Source organism: Micropterus dolomieu, linkage group LG08, assembly GCF_021292245.1.
Source record: "Micropterus dolomieu isolate WLL.071019.BEF.003 ecotype Adirondacks linkage group LG08, ASM2129224v1, whole genome shotgun sequence".
Lineage (NCBI taxonomy): Eukaryota > Metazoa > Chordata > Actinopteri > Centrarchiformes > Centrarchidae > Micropterus > Micropterus dolomieu.
In genome coordinates, this window is record NC_060157.1 from 6838548 (window position 1) to 6857197 (window position 18650).

General features: G+C 38.5%; 2 protein-coding genes across 8 annotated transcripts in view; both read left to right on the forward strand.

Annotated features, from left to right (window-relative positions):
- Nucleotides 1-18650, forward strand: part of LOC123975176 (basement membrane-specific heparan sulfate proteoglycan core protein-like) — a gene marked incomplete at its 3' end in the record, with an annotated part of 647231 nt that overhangs the window by 164785 nt on the left and 463796 nt on the right.
- syt6a (synaptotagmin VIa) overlaps nucleotides 2105-18650 on the forward strand; it is a 60440-nt gene continuing 43894 nt past the window's right edge. Inside the window, exon 1 of the mRNA XM_046056443.1 lies at nucleotides 2105-2261. Coding sequence (XP_045912399.1) covers nucleotides 2105-2261 — 157 coding nt within the window. The remainder of the gene's footprint in view (nucleotides 2262-18650) is intronic.

Below are 18650 nucleotides of genomic sequence, written 5' to 3' on the forward strand. Positions count from 1 at the left end.
CACCATTAAAAGCTGTTACATTGGTAGTGTAAGCAGCACTGGGGGGAAACATTGAGTTGTTTTGTTTTGACATCTAAGCACTAGCTTGTGAATGCGAATACAGGTACTGGACCTATAAGCAATAACAAGACCACGGGGCAAATGATGGGGGCGAATCAGTATCAGCTGCAGCAGACGCAGAGAAGTAATTGACTCCTTTGAAAACCTGCAGCCAGAAACAATTTGTTATTTGCCCGTTAATCAGGGTTGCCCAAGAAGAGTAGATCCAATCTTCAGTAACAGGAAGCACAGTACACCCGAGATCCAACCTTTGAGGGAAACAGGTGGAGAACCAGATAAGCTTCAATTATCTAAGCTATCTCTGAAAAATGACCCACGAACATAGACAGCGTCATATTTACGTCCTGGTCCTGGTTAAACTCAATATCACTTTGTAATTAGGTAGGCATGAAATCATTTTTCTGAAGCCTCATTCCTCACAGGGTTTATTGAAATACTTTTATTAATGGTTAAGTTGGTAAGAACATAATTAAGGGATGAGGTCAAGCAAGTTCAAATATAGTTCAATATAATATAGCAGAAAAGTCAAGTTAATTAGGTAGGGTTTTTTCCCCCTCTCCTGGGATCTCCACTGAAAATAAACACATTTAAATGTTAACTCATTCATAAAGTTATCTGAATTTAATCCTCAGAGGTTTTATGGGAAAATAACACAGTACACCCCAGATCCAACCTTTGAGGGAAACAGGTCGTTAACCAGATAAGCTTCAATTATCTAAGCTATCTTGGAAAAATAACCCATGAACATGGACAGCATCGTATTGACGCCTCAGTTAAGGAAGGGAGTCAACCAACATCTGGTTAAACTCAATATCACTTTATAATTAGGTACGCATGAAATCATTTTTCTGAAGCCTCATTCCTCACAGGGTTTACTTATATTAATGGTTAAGTTGGTAAGAACAAAATTAGGGGATGAGGTCAAGCAAGGTTAAAAATAGTTCAATATAATATAGCAGAAAAGTCAAGTTAAGTAGGTAAGGGTTATTCCTTCACACCCTTAATTTGAAAATAAACAAATGTAAATGTTGACTTACTCAATTTAAATTGATTTGAATTATAGAAAAATAGCACAAGGATCAGCTTGAGATGTGTTTACTTTCATTCTGCTTCATTAGCTACAGTATCCCAACAAATAGCAATTTCACATCCCAATTCCCACTTATTTACATCTACAAACTGTTCAACACAGCGGCAAAGTTCGACATTGTATGTAAAATAAATAGGCTACATAGCCTATATTAACATTTCTAAGTGACCATTTGTTCACATTGCAGCCTCACAAATTGGTCTCTCGCACTCCCTGTTTCTCTCTTTCTCACACACACACATAGTTAAACCCTCATCCTACAGGTTGTAAACGGTCAGGGATCACTATTGGAGCGATGGGGGGATTGTTGGTGTCAGCGGTGAGACCTGGCAGTCACAGGTGGTTCAGCTCGGGGGAAATTTATCACAGGAGACATTATGACCTGCAGGGACCAGCCATGTTAGTCAAACCTGAGAAAAACAAGCCCAGTGGTCGTTACGCTTTTTCAGTTTGAGCACACCCAAGAGAAGGAGGGATGGTGACATTATAGTCAGATCAAGGGTGGGGGTGTTGGGGAGAGCAGCGTGGAAACGGAGCGATGAAGAGACGGGAGGTGGGGGGTGGGGGTGGGAGTGGGGGGAAGCATTGCTCGTGACTGTTGTGTTTTACTTGAGCTCTTCTTTAGCATATATGTGATGCAATAATTCTGCCCTCACCTGGGGGACAAATGTGATTCATTAAGTCCTCACACATTATTGCATGCACACACTCACACACACACATTTATGTCCTAGCGTGCATAAACTTAACAATATTGGCCCTGCTTGCACACACATACACACAAACTGAAGCACAAACACATACACGCACATACAACTGGGGAAGAAAGAGAAGAATCAGCCGAGGACGGAGACAAGTTGCATTTATCTTCTGCATGCTTGGCTGCTGCGTGTGTGTGTGGGAGTGTTAGTCCCCTTGGATGAGCACACAGCGGCTGAGGATGCTATTGGGAGCATGAGTTCTGACCGAGAGGAGTATGACATGGTCTGTCAGAAAGCTGTGACCCTAATTGTTGACCTTTGCCTTCACAACAGCACATTGTTGGATCGGGAGACCTGTCAGGATTACCTCTTCCTGTTGTCCAGCCAGAGCTCTGACCACAAGGAACTGGGTAAGGACTATAATTAACTCTGATCTACACTGGTTTATAAGGCAGTAGCTTTCCTGATGTGATTTGTAAGTCACCATGCTCAGTTTGTTTCCCTCAGAAGAAAGCAAATTTTAAAGGATTTTGTATAGCCATGCTATTTTGTATGTTAATGCCAAAGGTAGCTACAATCTGTTTTTTCTGCCATTTAACATATGGTTTTACTTCTTCCTCTTGTTTACCACATGTATGGTCACAGATGATTACTCAGACTGAGCCATTAATACATCCTTAATGAGTTTTTGTGACCCAGGGGCAACAAGGAGCAATAGGTGTGTAAAACAAACTCACATTGACTCCCCCGGTTTGCTCCAGAGAGCAGAGCTTCTATACCGTTTATAGATAAAGCTTAAGGCTGACTAATGCCAGCTGATGCTGTTCTGACCACTCATGCGTACAAAGAAAAGAGATAAGAAACCTTTTTTAGAAATGTATGCTGCTATGTATGGGTGACAAACAAATATGAATACATGAACAACCGTGAGCACAAAAGCAGAAATGTGTTTAATCTCCTCAGGAAAGTTTCAATGTTTTGAATAGGATTTTTGACTTATTCATGAGAGGTAATTACACATCTGTTGCAGCCTTGTCCAGCTGTTGCTTTGGCACTTGAGGCGGACTTCACCCTCTTTAAAGGAATAATAATCCCTCTCTTAGAAAGCATTGTTAAAGGAGCAGCTCTACTCTGGGCTCTAGTGGATTTTGTGGAAATTCTAGTCTAGAATTGTCTTGAAGCAAAGGAAACTCATAAATTACACTATACACGATACGACCTAAGGGTTTGTGAATAATTGCAACTTTATAGATTCAGAAAAGCAGGCTTCCCTGAGCTCTCACAGTGCAAAGATTTTTAGATAGCTGAGCTTAAACATGATAATGTTTTGAGTATAATTTGAAAATGCTTTATTTTAATCTGGAAACTGGATTTAAATGACCAATTCCATAAGTACATCAGGTCATTTCATACCAATAAGGTGATCTGTTGCCTATTATATATCCATAACAGTAATCTATAATCGTTTGCTAATCCATCTAACGTTATATTTCTCCTGTCAACTAATTAGTTTCTTTGAAGTCAATGAGCACTGATTTTTGGTTCCCAGTTTGACTGAGGAATTGGTCCTAAGCTTTCGCAGGTGCACAGGAAAGAGGAAATATTATTTGTGGCTGCTTTTTCAAGGATGGGTCCCTGTTCACAGAATGCATGTCACACCAATCCTGACCAAATCTGCTGTCACCTCACATCATTCTCATTGGAGGAATTGAACGTACATCACAGAGTGCCACTGGCATCCACTACTGAGCTGCGGGGATATTAAATGCCATTGCATGTTATCTAGTACTGATGGAAATTATTTCTGCCACATGGACGCTAAAGACAAGCTGCTTCCCATAATGTTAGAGAATGTGTAGGTCGGGGGTTGTATGAAATGTCTCCTTGTATATATTTTCTTTGGTACAATGCATAGATCCCACAAAGAGCAATATGTGGTTATAACAAGCAACAAACCTGTGAAATTTAAAAATTCAGATTTTCTTCAGATTGAAATGATTTAATGTGGCATTAAAAGATCACACTAACCTAAAGTTGAAATATCCACACTAGTGAAATGCAAAAATTTGTGATGATACATTATTATATTTGCTGGTTAAAAGTCAAACTGAATTAAAAATTTATTTTACTTACAAATCAGTAAATCTTTGATTTGTGTACTTACTTGCTTAAAATTTTAATAGAACAGAAGAAATAAAATATTATTTTTCTATCGATAGCACCCAGTCTAATAGTACTCCCCAGGGGGCGTTAATCTTTGGAACAATATCTGAGGGCAGGTATAAATGCTCGTAATATGATGTCACGTCTGGGCAAGCCTCTGTTCCACTAGCTTCTGTAACTCAGTTTTATATTCATTCATTGTCACTGGAAATACCTTCTATGGATAACCCATATTAACTGGCAAATTGGTATCCACTACAGCACTTTATTCTTATTTTCCATTTTAACTTCCATTTCTGAAGTTGAAAGCTTCAGGATTTTTACAAAGTTAAGCAACGATTAACACGTTAGCATTAAACTACAGCGAAGCACGGTAGTTCATCATTGTTTCTTGGTTTTGTCTATAAACATAATATCTACCAGCACTCTCTTCTAATGTCATTTATTTTACTTTTTAGCTGTAATCTAGAGCTGTGGTCGAAAAACGTGTGCTGTTATTTACAGACATGTCTGAACTAACAGAGGCTTTGTGGCTCGCTCTCTGATCTGCTCTCTTGTTTTTAAGAGCTGTGATGTTGAAAAACAAACAGTGGTCTATGGCTTATGGGAAATGACTTTTGATAAAGGCCTCTAAAAACAGAAATATTTAATAAATAATGATATTAGATTAAAAAAAAGTAAATAGCGTCTTTAGGCATATGGAGTTAACGTATGAAGGAAGACATTGTTATCCGTTGCTTAGTTTGTTTGTTAGGCTTCTCTGTGACTCGATTATGTGAAAAAATGTCTGTGCAAATTGACTCAAAACATTTGCGGGTATCCCACTGCTTTTCTGGAGGGAAATATAGCTTTACAAACTTCTGCTTTCTGAGTGGAAGCTAGTTTACTTAGCTTGCTAACTTCAGCTTTGTGAGTGAAATATAAAAAAAGGCAGTCAACAGCAAATGTTTAAAAATTGAGCATACCTCTTAAATCACACACAACAGTTGTTTGCAGACATTATGAGCTTGATGAAAAACTATAAAACAAACAAACAAAAAAAAAACACTAACTCTGTGAGAGTGCAAAAGAGCACATTAGGTTTGCGAACATACAGCTGTTTGCATATATCTGCAGCTATTAGGCTCACAGCAGCAGTGCAATTTCACCAGTGCAAATTTCCCTCCGAACTCCCTACTGTTGGCTGAGTATCCCCTCGCTAGTTTCAAATCGATTATGATAAAATAAGAACGAGTAATTGGAAAGCCTGGGACTTTAATTCCCCTGTCCTGATGCGGCTGGGAGATAATAACCCATTGTCTTTATCGACCAATTTGTTGAATCTTGAGCTGGCTGATTGTATTCCAATCAAGGCTCGGCATGTCACTGCGCCGGACCCACCTGCTGTGCGTGTGAAACGCAACACAAGACATTTTCAGTGAGATAAATGAGAAGTCGGATCAACGTCTCCAACTCTGCTGAGCGAACATTTCCCACTGATCAACTGCCTGCTTTAGATATTGATATTCACTCCAGAGCATTGATACAGGTTACAAAACATACCCCTTAAAGCCTGTGTAGCTCCTGAATGGTGGGATACACTTACAAATCACTCATCCAAACACAAACACACAAACACACACACACACACACACACACACACACACACACACACACACACACACACACACACACACACACACACACACACCACCCTCATTTCACATTCCACTCTCATTATCAGCTGCAGCTTCAGGTGTGTGGGCTAGAATTGACAAGGCTTATTTTTGATCACATTCTTTCTCGCACGCCCATCTCATCTTGAGGTTTATTAAACAAGACCTTGGCTGGCAGAGGTCATTAGCATCAGTGGATCATTCATTTAGTTCCCACTGGTCTGCTCCTCTCTGTTCGAGGTATTTGCAGGGACGGATGGTGCATTGCAGGTTGAATCCAAAAACAGAAAAACAAGAACATCAAATTAACTGCACTGTGGAGATTAGAACCCCATCCGAACCACTGTGCTTTTCAATAATTCATAGCCACTGTCTACTGTCTCTGTATTTTATTGATACAACATTTCAGGGTAGACCACAAAAGAACACTGAAGACACTGCCTGCTCCTGTTGCGGACGATAACGTGCGAAAAAATGTCTGTTTCAGCTGTCATGAAAAGAGCAAACGCCAGTCCTCAAAGGCCTGTGCCATTATTTGTGTAATCATTAGAATAATAAAACACATTTTTGTACTTTTTTATAGCAGTCATTCAAGTAAGGTTGGCAGGGAAATAGATCCAAAACAAATCATTAGGAAGGTTTATACGGTCGTATCTATTAAGCCAGCGTTTTATGCTTTCTGCACCTTAACACAAGCGGGGAGGTGTAAGATTATTAAATGTAAGAGTGTTTTGATGACACCAGGGGTTAAAATCAAACAGATACGGAGTAGGGTCAGTGAGCCAGTTCATTGGGGGAGGAAATAATGGCCACCCAAGTGGAACATATTTTTCATTAAAATGAATGTGCTTCAGAAAAAAGTCAAACAATGGCTTGAATACCAATCAGCACTTCTGTAAGCCTGTGAACAGCACGTTAAAGGGGAACGCCTTCATCTCTCTTTCTCTGAAGGCTTCTCCGGTGTTTCCTCCCCCACATTTTAATTTTGAAGCTCAATGGCAACTGGGACGTCCCCAAAGGTGCTAATTTCTAGTGATGTTGTCTCTTCTACACCTGTGAATCCATCTCCATGAATAAATAATAAAAAAATCCATCTTCCTGGACTCAATGGCAGAGACGATGCCACACTATATTGTAGTACCTTGAGACAGTGCCTTCTGCATTGGTTTTCTCCTACAAAACGCATCAGTGTCATTAATGACAAAAGTGTTAGCAGGATGAGTAATGTAGAATCCTGCTGCGTGTTACTGAGGCCAGCGCACTGGGCAAGGCCTCTGCTGAGCTATTGAGCAGTAACATTGGTTTATTGATTAAAGAATCAGGCCCCAAGCAAGCAGAGTGGTGAGAGCCTCACATGCAGAATGAAAAGGAACATAACAGAGCATGAGAAAAGAATTCTCTTTTCTGCCTTTTGCTTCACTGGAGCATGACATTATACTACAATTTGTTACTTACATGCAACAATTGACCATTTGCTATGGCACACCCCCCGTGGTTACTCCTGCTACACATGTCAAGCTTTCTGTTTATGTACAGCACAGCACATATGCAGTTGACAATGAAACCAGAAGCGGAGGGATGTATCACTTGAAATTCATAGTAAATTTTTAAACAACAATGGGTCCATGATCAAAAACAAGTATCTCATTTTTGGCCAGCAACAGTCAATTTAGTCAGCTTATTTAACTGTCGCTAGCAGATTTTGCCCCGGCCTTTCTGTGTGGAGTGTGCATGTTCTCCCCGTGTCCACGTCGGTTCTCTCCGGGTGCTCCGGCTTCCTCCCACCATCCAAATACATGCAGGCTAGGTTAATTGGTGTCTCCAAAAATGACCCTGTACGCAGGATAAGCGGTTGACGATGGATAGATGGATGGATGGATAGCAGATTTTGTCAGCTGTAGGTCGCTAATCAAACCAAATCAAAAAGATCATTCCATGAGTTGGTAAAAAATGCCATCACCAGCTCATGGACGTTTCAAGCAGACTTGAAACCTGTAAGGGGTCTTATTTTACCATACCATTGTATCAAATGACAATGTGAAAAACATAGTGGAGTATTTAGCAGCTAAAGAGCCAGAAATGTCCCTCAGTGGTTGGTGGAGACCAAAACTGAGCCAAAACTTAGTGAATATTGGACTTACATATGACTTTCCTTTGCCACTTAGCCAGAAACACAAATAATGTTGCTCTGTAACTGCTGGATGTTTGCTAACAAGTTTGCAGTGTCAACTTAAAAGGTAACGATATGTCATTGTTGTGTTCACAATTGGTTTCCGCTGCCCCCAAGTGGCCAAAAAAATCAGTTACTGCAGGTGTAATGTCTCAACTGAGACTGACTTGTTTTAAAACGAGAGTTCTATAAAAGTGTCTTAAATATGCCCTGATGGCGACATACATTATATTGTGCTAAATGACTGAGGCTAAAAAGCTGCAAGGCTAAAAGTCAACATCATCACTAGCTGATGATTCATGTAGAGGATATGGAAATAAAGACACAACGTGTTGGCTGGGGTGTTGGACAGTAAACTAAACCCAAATCCAATAAAGAGAAGGACAGAGCCGCTAAGATTAGCCTTAATTCTGATTTAGTAGCATCCAGGATAGGAATCAAATCAAAATGTTATCAAAATCACAAAATGGCCTCCTCCAATTTTCAAATCGCAGGAGAATTTGTGGTAAAAAACAAATCAAATATTGTTGTGCTGCAGAGATGGTCTACACATCATATTCTACAGATTTAAGAAAACATCTTTATTTGCAAAAATCACACCATAATTATTTTTAATATCTTTTTCAATGAAAATGAAAAAATGATCAATATTGTAAATCATATCACCATTGCTATATCAGTCAAAGTAATCGCAATTACATATTCTTTCAAAATCGTTCAGGCCTAAACAAGGACCAGCTTTCCCACCACTTACCTCACAGTGCATGGACTGGTCAATAAATGGAGCTGTAGGTAACAATGGGTTAGGTTAATACCAAGCTAGTTAGCTGGACATGCTAACATTTTCAGCCTAAATATAGAGGATCCAAACACAAAATTTAATCCATTTTTCCACTGTTACTTGTGTTTTTTGCCTTTGGAAATAATAAAAAGAACCTCTCCAAACTTAATATATCCTTAGTATCGCTCTTACTACAGACCTATACACACAGTCCAAAGCTTGAAAGGCCAGTCCTGCCTACTTAACGGTTGCTAAGCTATGATTTAACAGTCTCTGTTCATGGGCAGGATTTGGTAAATGGTCAATTGCAGATTGCTTTGCTGTATTTTGGGATATTCCAATTTTGGGTAGCAGCTGAGAAGAAGAAATGAAAGTGGTCCTGTTTTACCTCATTTGACTCCCTCATGTCACTGATGTCAAGCTCTTCTCTTTCTCCTCTTTTCTAACGAAGCCCCCTGTACCTCTTCTGTCTCAAGAGTTTCTCTGGCTGGTTCAGTTCATGTTGCTGTTTTGTCATAATGGCTGTTGAGCTGTCTGTCACGGTGAAAGCTTTAGGCCTCTGGGGCCGACACTCCTGTCACGCTCACAGGCTTGATGGTGTTGAATGAGACGTGGAGCCTGTACACTTCATCACACAAATTAATATGCAGTCGTACAGGGAAATATCACTAAATGGTTGTACACAAAATATACTGTATTGTTCCAGTAAAGAACACAATCAGAATTGAGATCTGTAAATACATAACTAACACTCGTTTAGTGAATAGTGACAAATGTCCATTATAATTTCCCAGAGCCCATTGTGACATTTTCAAATTCCTTCTCTAATTTGAGTCCATAACAGTCAGAAAATTACACGATTATCCCTGGAATGATCCCTAGTCACGTTTTGACAGTTCTGCAGCTCTTCATAGGTTTGCTCACATAGTGAACATAGTGGAGCATTTAGCAGCTAATGAGACAGACATTTACCATAACATTATTTATCATATCTGCTTTTATCTTATGAACCTTCCAGAAACCTCAGGTCCTCTGGTACAGGCCTTTTAATTATCCCTAAATTCCGGAAACTCTGAGGCATCCTTATATTATTATGACCCACGTCTGTGGAACAGCTTTCCTGAGGTCCTGAGGGCAGCAAAGAATGTTCATCATTTTTAAAACAAACTAACCAGGCTTTTAGTTGAATTGTATTTATTTTATTTTATTTATCTGTTTATTCGTTTATTTATTTATCTGTTTATTTATTTACATACTCACATTGTGGTCTGTTTTACTGATACATTGTTTTATTAAAATTTATTCTCCTGTTCTCTTACATTTTTAATTATTTATTGTTCCCCTATTTTTTATTCTCTTATTTTTAGTATCATATTTTTTCATTTTATTGTTATTATATATCTTAATTTTACTTTTCTTTTAATACCTTACTCTGCCTCTATTGTTTCCTCATTGCAAATTCGAGTTTTATGCTGGTAGTGGCCATTCATGATAGTGTTTACTCACCTCATGTTTTTGTTGTCTTTTACTTTAAATCTTTGTGTGTGTGTGTGTGTGTGTGTGTGTGTGTGTGTGTGTGTGTGTGTGTGTGGAAGGGGTGGGGTTAGCGTCATTGTCATTGTCTTAGTTTTTACAGTGTAAAGCACTTTGTGTTACATGGCTGTTGAATTTGCGGAGTGAGCTAAATGAAAAGTGAATATGGGACTTAGATACACCAGGTGGCCAGAAACATGACTCCAAATGAATGGTAATGTTAATGTTGTGTTCACAGATTGTTGCGCTGCTAAGTGGCCAAAAATCTATGAATGCTGGTTTAAATAACAAAGCAGCTGCAAGGTGTTCAAAGAATAAATATAAAAGTGTGTGTCAAAATAGTTGAAACTGTAAAGAATATGAATGAATGAATGAATTCTTTATTTTCCTGTCATACACAGTCCATGGTATATGATAATGCTACATCTTGCTGCAAACCACAGACTGCACATGGCTCCTGAACCAAAGACAAGAAAGTTAACATGTTATACAGAAACACAATAGATTATAAACACAATATAAAAGCTATGATCATGCATTTTCCAATATGCCGAAAACTCAACGTGTTAGTATCATGAAGCCCTTTCAATATTTGAGCATCATCCAGCAAAATCGTTATTTGGTTTTACTTAACAATTTCTTTATTAGATCATTATATAAAACAATATAAAAATGCTTTTTCATTTTCTATTTCATTTAACTCACATTACTGAAATATCTAATCCAGTTTTTCAATACCAACAAAACATCCTACCATAAATTTCTCCAGGAATGATTAGTTTTGATTTAACCATGCGTACATGCGTCTCCTATAAGTAAAGCGATGTGAAATAGTGTTGTTATTCTCACACAGGCATGTGTGAAAATAACACACATGTCATACTTGACCATAAGAAGTCCAGTCAACACAAGAGTGTGAGGTGTTTTATCTGCTGCCTCTGGGTGAAGGGTGTGAGATTTTCTATCTACTAAAACTGTAACTAACCACAGGCTACGACAAGATAACGAGGAGGCGATCTACTATATTAAAACTTTAGTCACTAATTAGATAGAGACACATGAAAGGCTAAATTAAATACAAATAACAATGGGACAAACCAAGGGTGTAATATGTATGCAACACTGTATTGTTTCATTCTATGATGCCAACAGACTACTGAATTCTGCAATCATATATTATGACAGTGATTGAAGATGTTTTTCTTCAATTATTTTAAGGTTCAGCCAAAGGGGAAGAGCAGCAATTTATTTATTAGTCCATTATACAATGTGTATTGTATTTTTTGGGTTGTAGACAGTACTCTTTTGTGTCTGCCTATAAATCCAATGTTCGTGAGCTGCCAGAAAATATGTTAGTCACAGTGCACCTAGAACATGTGCTGCCTTAGGCCCTCCATCCGCTCCGACTATATAATTCCCATTTCCTGGAATCTCTGCTGCTTCCTATATTTTGTGTTTTCACTTATACTGCCATTAACAATCCCCTGAGGAAACATGACCCGCAAGAAGTGGGGGGAAGGACGAATTGAATAACAACATTGTGACAAAAGACTAGGAGGCAAACAAAAGTGCGTCTACGTGTGTGTGAACTACATTTGCGAGCATGTCGAATTTTGTGTATTAGTAGGGTCATGGAGTTGATAGAACACAAGGCTTTTTAACAATGTGGTGATCATGTTTCATTAAAGCTAAAGGCAGAATTAGATTTTTGCTTTTCTCCTTCATTGCACAGGATGGGAAAATAGAGGTGCAATTTGAGGTTTGTTGTGACATTCATCCTCTGATTATATTAGTGCCCTCTGCAAAGCAGGCACTGCCTGATCTGAAATGATGTTACCTAAGCTGACAAGAATTGATGGAATGACCTTACAGCTTGTCCACCTGCAGAAAATTGCTCCATTGTTTTACTGTGAAACAGTGGAGATGAACAGCCACGTAACCCTGTTGCATTTTTATCACTAATATTACATCAGTGGAACAAGACTGTGGCATAGGAGATCAGACAAGTAAAGAGTTCTTGGAAAAAACTCTTAAACCTACATAAAAAAGCTTCCTACATGCAATATTGTAAAATATACAATAGAATTTTTGACATAACCACAGACAACAAGTAGTAATAATCACCGTATAAACACATGCTCAGGGTGCAATATTCCATTATTCATCAACAGATGCATCCATCACATTTGCATATTCCATTTATCTGTTAGATGCTGTAATAAATATCCAGATATGGATCATGTTCCATGACAAAATTACTTGAAACATCATTAATTCTGAGGCAGAGGTGGAAGTTTTTCCCCCAGAAAACAGTGTGACAAGAAATGCTAGGAAATTCAAATAGTAGTAAGTGGAACGTTTCTGAACAATATAAATAATTCAGATTCAACAGCTTCACAAGCAGGTGAGTTCCAGACTGGTGAGTTACATTTTTTTTAAGTTTCTGCTGGATGTATAGAAAGTTAACTGAAATAAATCTTAAAAATAAATTAGTATAAAATTAGTGTAAAAAGTTAAAGTCAAAGTCAAGCCTTTTAAAAAAGGCAATTAATCTGCTTATGAAAAATAGAAATGATTAGCAATAAAACGCACCCTTTCAAATTCAGTACAGTTGTGAGGTTGAAGGTCATTCATTCCAAGTTAATTTTTCTCACAATGTGACTCAATGACTCACAGTTGGAGCACTTTTATGGTTACAGTCACCACCAAACTATCCACGCTCCTCAGTTTCAAGTCCTAAATATTGTATTTTTGATTCAAAACAAGGTGACTCCAATCAGAAACACCACAACAGCCAATGGCAGCGAGTTGACAGAGAGACGTCACCAACGTGTTGTGTATTTCCTCATGCTGTAAAATGTATAAACCATGCTGATTCCCTCTTCTCAGCCATGAGTTCACCAGTTAATTTTTGTTTTTCTGTGCAAAACATAGCACACACAAGTGCAACTAGCTGATGAGGGCAGTCTGCTTCAAAGTTTGTTTATGTCTGAAGTCACATTTGATCAGGCAAGTTTTTAAAATCAGTTTTGATTTGAAAATCATCTAATGTGCACCAGGAATTATACAGACTGTCTCACTCTCTATACTATGTCACCTGACTTAATTTGCTCCCATCATACTAACTACAGCCACTATAGAGGTCGCAGCCGACCAAAAACGTAAATATGGGTCATAATAATAAGCTGCTTGAACAATTGACCTATATGGCCGCTTTTTTGGTGAGGACATGCTGAAATTAGAGCCTACATAGTTATGTTCAGGAAACTTAATAATAATAATAATAATAATAATAATAAGTTATCAGAATTTATTACGACACAACATAACAAACCTGTGAAATAAAGTGTTACTGAACAGCATCATACTGTGGACTTTCCATGTAGCTGATCTGCACACAACAGATTATGATTTTAATATTAATCAGTTTCACTTACATGACAATTAGGCATACCCGTGTGGCATTAACATTGCAACAGGTGAAACGTGTTGGGAGAGGGACAGGAATGAGCCACCCTAATTTACAAGCTATCAGTACTGACCTAGGGGGTCGTTTATGGAAATCTCTCTATGTAAATAAATTTTACAGATGGTAATTCATCCCCTGGTAGATCATAGCCCCCTCCTTGACAAGCTAATCCCCAACCAAGCGTGTAATTAAGAACAAAGTCGGGTGGGTATACTGGGAATGCAATGCATGTGACATGACAGTGAAGCAGCGATCTGTGCCATCGGTGTGGAAACCAATCACCAGTCACTTGCTGTTACTGACCAAATACAGTCACTAATGCATTTGATAAGCTAGGTTCAGATGAAGACATAGAAGAGATGCATTACTAAGTGATGAACGGATCATCTTTATCACATTTTTACCTCTGACAAACATGCCCATGCACAGAATGTTTCGTCCGCATAAGATTAGCATACCACTTCAGCAGAAATGGCACACATACCATATGATTTATTACTGAGACTCTACTTACTGTGCATCATTACAATATTTTGATGAATAGCTTCTCATCTACCTTTTCACTGTGACTGATAGATTAAACCACAGCCGTATTCTAAGAATTAAGGTGATCACACAGTGTATGTATGTTGTTTTGGTTAATTTCCTACATTTATTTGTTTGATGTTTAGGTGTATAATAACTAAAATACATGCACACTATAATTAAAGCGGCTATAACTGATATTTTTATTATAACATCTCTTTTGACAATGTGAAAGAGGTTGCTCGTACTAATGAACCTACAGAGAATTATCACCTGAATCTCCCCTTGGCTTTACAGACCTTTAGAATGAGTTTCAGCTCATTGTTTAGTTGTTCGATCCGCAGCTGATTTCAGAGGAAAAGCTCTAAAAACCCATTGTACACTACCTGTTCAGCACCAAACATCAGACAGACACAGTTACCTGGGGAACATGGTGGAATTTCGCTGCCAGAATCACTACTTCAAATGAATAATAACGTTGCTACATACTGTTTGCTAACAAGTCTGATATGTCAATTTAAAAGGTGACGATATGTCAATGTTGTGTTCACAACTTGTTTCTGCTGCCCCCAAGTGGCCAAATCAGTTATTGCAGGTTTAAGAATGATTGCGTCTCATTTCTACTTCTTCTGGGCTGGCCATGCCGTTTGGTGCTGGGAAGCTGCCTTCTTCTGCTGGAAAGTGGGCTGATGAGAGCAGTAGGAGGGAACCAAAACTGTAAAGTTGAATGAAATGAAAGACATTAAATGCTTTACAGAGCACAGGAGTGTGTCACTACAAGTAACATATTTGCAAGCAACATATTTGCAGCTTTAAATAGTTGCCTTTCAGTATTTTGTTTTCCCATGGTCCCCTTTCAAGGATACCCTTCACGTAAATCCACTGTGGACCCACGGCACTCTAAAAATACCCACTTTGTTGAGTGGGCTCTGCATATTAATATGTTCTACATAATGAGTCTGTCTACATCCTATACAATCCAAGTTAGAATGCATTTGATAGGAAGGTGTTCTCACAGCCATGGCCCATGTGGCATTTGGCCAAGAGAATATGTCAGCATTGGAGGGTTGTACTGCATTCAGAGTAGAGCAGGTTGGTCTGACAGAGCAAATGGAAACACTCTCCCTGGACTGCTCAAAACTACTAAAAGGAGAAGAACTGTAATATCCGGCCTCTGTCTGACTTGATCAGGAACTGATATATCCCTCTGCGGCTCAGCGAAGAGCTTCTGTGCTTAAGAATTGTCAGGATAAATACTAAAAAAATACCAATCACTCTCCATCCTTGAGTTTTAAACTTAACTGACCATTTGAAAACCCCACCCCCCTTAGTTACTTTTACTTAAGAAAAAATTTGAGTATTTCTACACTGTGTATTGCTACAAAAGAATGTGAGTATGTCTTCCACCACTGCAGGTTGGTATAAAATGCTGTCTTCAGCTGATATGTTAATATTCCCAGCTGATGCGTTTTAAAACATGAACCCCCGAAAGAGAGTCCCATAAAGTCAGCAACCTCACCAGTTAATAATCCATGTGGAGGATATGAAAATAAAAAAAGCATTGTTCATGTATTTCAGTGTAGAAGTGGTTAATCTCAGTATTGTAGGAAAAATGTAAAATCAGTAAAATACTGTAGTATGAAATGCTCCTTGGTCTTGGAAGTAGCTCTTATTTACAACAGTAGATAGTAAGCTAGTATGATTGTCTGCTCTAATGTAGGCTGCAAACACACTGTTTACTCTCATTCCTTATACCAGCCGTGGTTGCTATGACTGGACAATCCTTATTTGGAGGAGGGGTTTAGCGAATGGTAAGTTGATAAAGACAAAGTTATTTTTCATTACCAAATCAGTTTATTCAGCACGTATACAAAGTGACTGCCTTTGGCAAGCTGAAACTGAAAATGACTCCTGTAAGCAAGGCCACTTTTCTCTTTATAAAAGACACACACACACACACACACACACACACACACACACACACACATATACAAATCTATTACCTCATGTGTGAATTTGTGTGAATATACATGACGCTGTTGAGAAATTTAGGTTGCCACTTTGTTTATACCTCTTCTCAAGAAGCCTTGTAACTGGAAGCCATCACAGGGAACAATCATGAGAAGACCAAGAAATGCTGGACTAGCAGTTATTTCCATGTTTTGCAGACTCATATGAAATTAGTGTATTTTAGAGTTATAAATAAAATAGAGTTGATGTGATACCACAGAGAAAAAGAATAAAGCCTTAAGCCATTTTTGTTTGTTCATTAAAGCAGCAGAAGAGGCCCTCCATTCCCTGAACTTGCTCTCATGCCTGCAGATTCAAGCCTTACTTCCTTTAACCTATCCTTTCCAAGGTAACGCACAGTTACAATTCAGTCTGGCTGATGCATTGAAGGATTTCAGTGGGCTGTATTATATCTCCTCAGGCGAATACCTGAGTGGATTTTGATTTAGATTTTTATTCTCGAAGCATCAGTCCCCGGGGAACACAGTCCTCCAGCATGAGATCAGTTCCCTTTCAACTCTACTTAGATTTTCTCGCTGGGCCACCGGCCATAAGCAGATCCAATGTGTTGTTGAGGCCTAAGAGGACAGGAGGCTCCTGATGTATGGTTCATTATAAAGGTGAATTGTGCTGAGTGCATCCCCAGTGAGGATTGACCCTGTTGGATGTTTATTTTTTGAAGTAATATATGTATTCGTGCCATTGCTTTCTCCACATTCACTGACAGCAAGGGACCAAATCAACCATCCTTAAAGAATTAATTGTAAAATCATTTTGGGGTAAAAAGCTACAACTCAGTGGGCTTAGAAATACATTTTAGGTACAGGTGAGGTAGAACCAATCCAATCATTTCTTTCTCCTCTTAAAAAGCCCACTGTGCCATGGCATGATGAAGAGAACGATAAGAAGCACTTGAGCCACAAGTGCTTCCCTCAAGAGAATATTTAAGCTACTGTATGTCCTTAAGAAACTGCAATGAGTGAAAATTTGAAATTAAACCATCTTGGGAGTGGAAAACTGTTCTTCTTTTCCAGGGAAGACCATTGTCTACAGTATGTATTGCCTTCACTAGAAAAGTAAAATTACTTTAAGGTTAAATAAAAAGTCGGGGGTATCAGGTAAATGGACCATACTCGCCTAATAGACCATACTGTTGTGTAACACATAATGCATTCTTTAAACCAAAGCTCTAGCATGAGCCTAAATAAAAACTATCAACAGCTAGCCAGAGATTGCGGACCATTTTGTGTTGGCGGATTCAGGATTTAAAAAAGATTTTCTAAAAAAGTTGTTGTTATTCAGATCATTAGTGGCTACAACTGTGCGTAAGTTTCCGGTAAAATTAGATGAATGGATTTGTGCATTAAAGGGTAACCAGAGTGCTATTTTCACACATCATGTCAAAGTCATTAGTGGGTTTTGGAATCCTTCCAGTAGATGGCTTTATTCCTTCAGGGCAATTGCACCAATCAAAATCACACCCAAAAAAGTGTTTCTTTTCCTTTAAGCATCCTGGACTCCAACCGAAACAATCTGAAAATAAATGTTAAAACATAAGATCGAACTTTTTTTCCCCTAGAAGTGGACAATATGTTCTTAGCAAGGAGAGGTTAGAGCAGAGCTGAGGTTGATTGACATAGAAAGAGTGGGAAGGGAAATTCTGGAAACATCCTGATAAACAACATGGCAGTAATGATCAAGTCAGTGTTCAAGTTTATAAAATAAAATAAAATATAATGTCATCTGGTCAGTGGGGCAGACTTTGTATTCTGTCAATAATGTGTGTAACATTTGTTTTTTACATGTTTTTCAGCTACCTCTTTCAGAATTTCTGTCACGCATTAAATATTCACTCTGTCAATCAGCATGCAGTGAAGACTTTAGTTTGACTATGCAGTGAAGACTTTGTGAGGCAGGTTTCTCCTTCATGTCAAAGGTTTTCTTTGATTCATGTACTACCTCCAAAAATGGTGGTCTGACATGACCATGAAATAAGCTTACCTCCGCCCCCCCTGGGTAAGCAGCACTTTGTTCTTTTCTGCAATTAGAGCAATCGTGAAGTGAAATAAACCATTTGCAGTAATACATTGTACCACCTTCTTTCTTACTGATGGCTTGAGGCAACGTTTAAGACGGGATAAGATCAATTTGCACAGGCATAGGTCAAGAGATTTTAGCAGCAAAGATTTTTGAATTCCGACATAATGCCCCCGCGTGTCCTCATCATCAGGATATCTCTTTAATCGTTTAATCTGTTAATCTTCTGCACACGGTTTCAGTCAGTCCATCAGGCAGGTAGGTAGTGAAAAAATACTCAAAAATAAATGTCCTGCATTCAAATTCCCACTTATATATTATTATACTAATTATTAGACAGTTTACACAGATGCATCAATGTGTAAGCAGCTATTTTCTGTTGCAGCTGTTTGAGATAGTTTCAACAACGGTATACTGTTTGGTAGTTCAGTTCAGGGGTACCCAATCTAGGGTTTT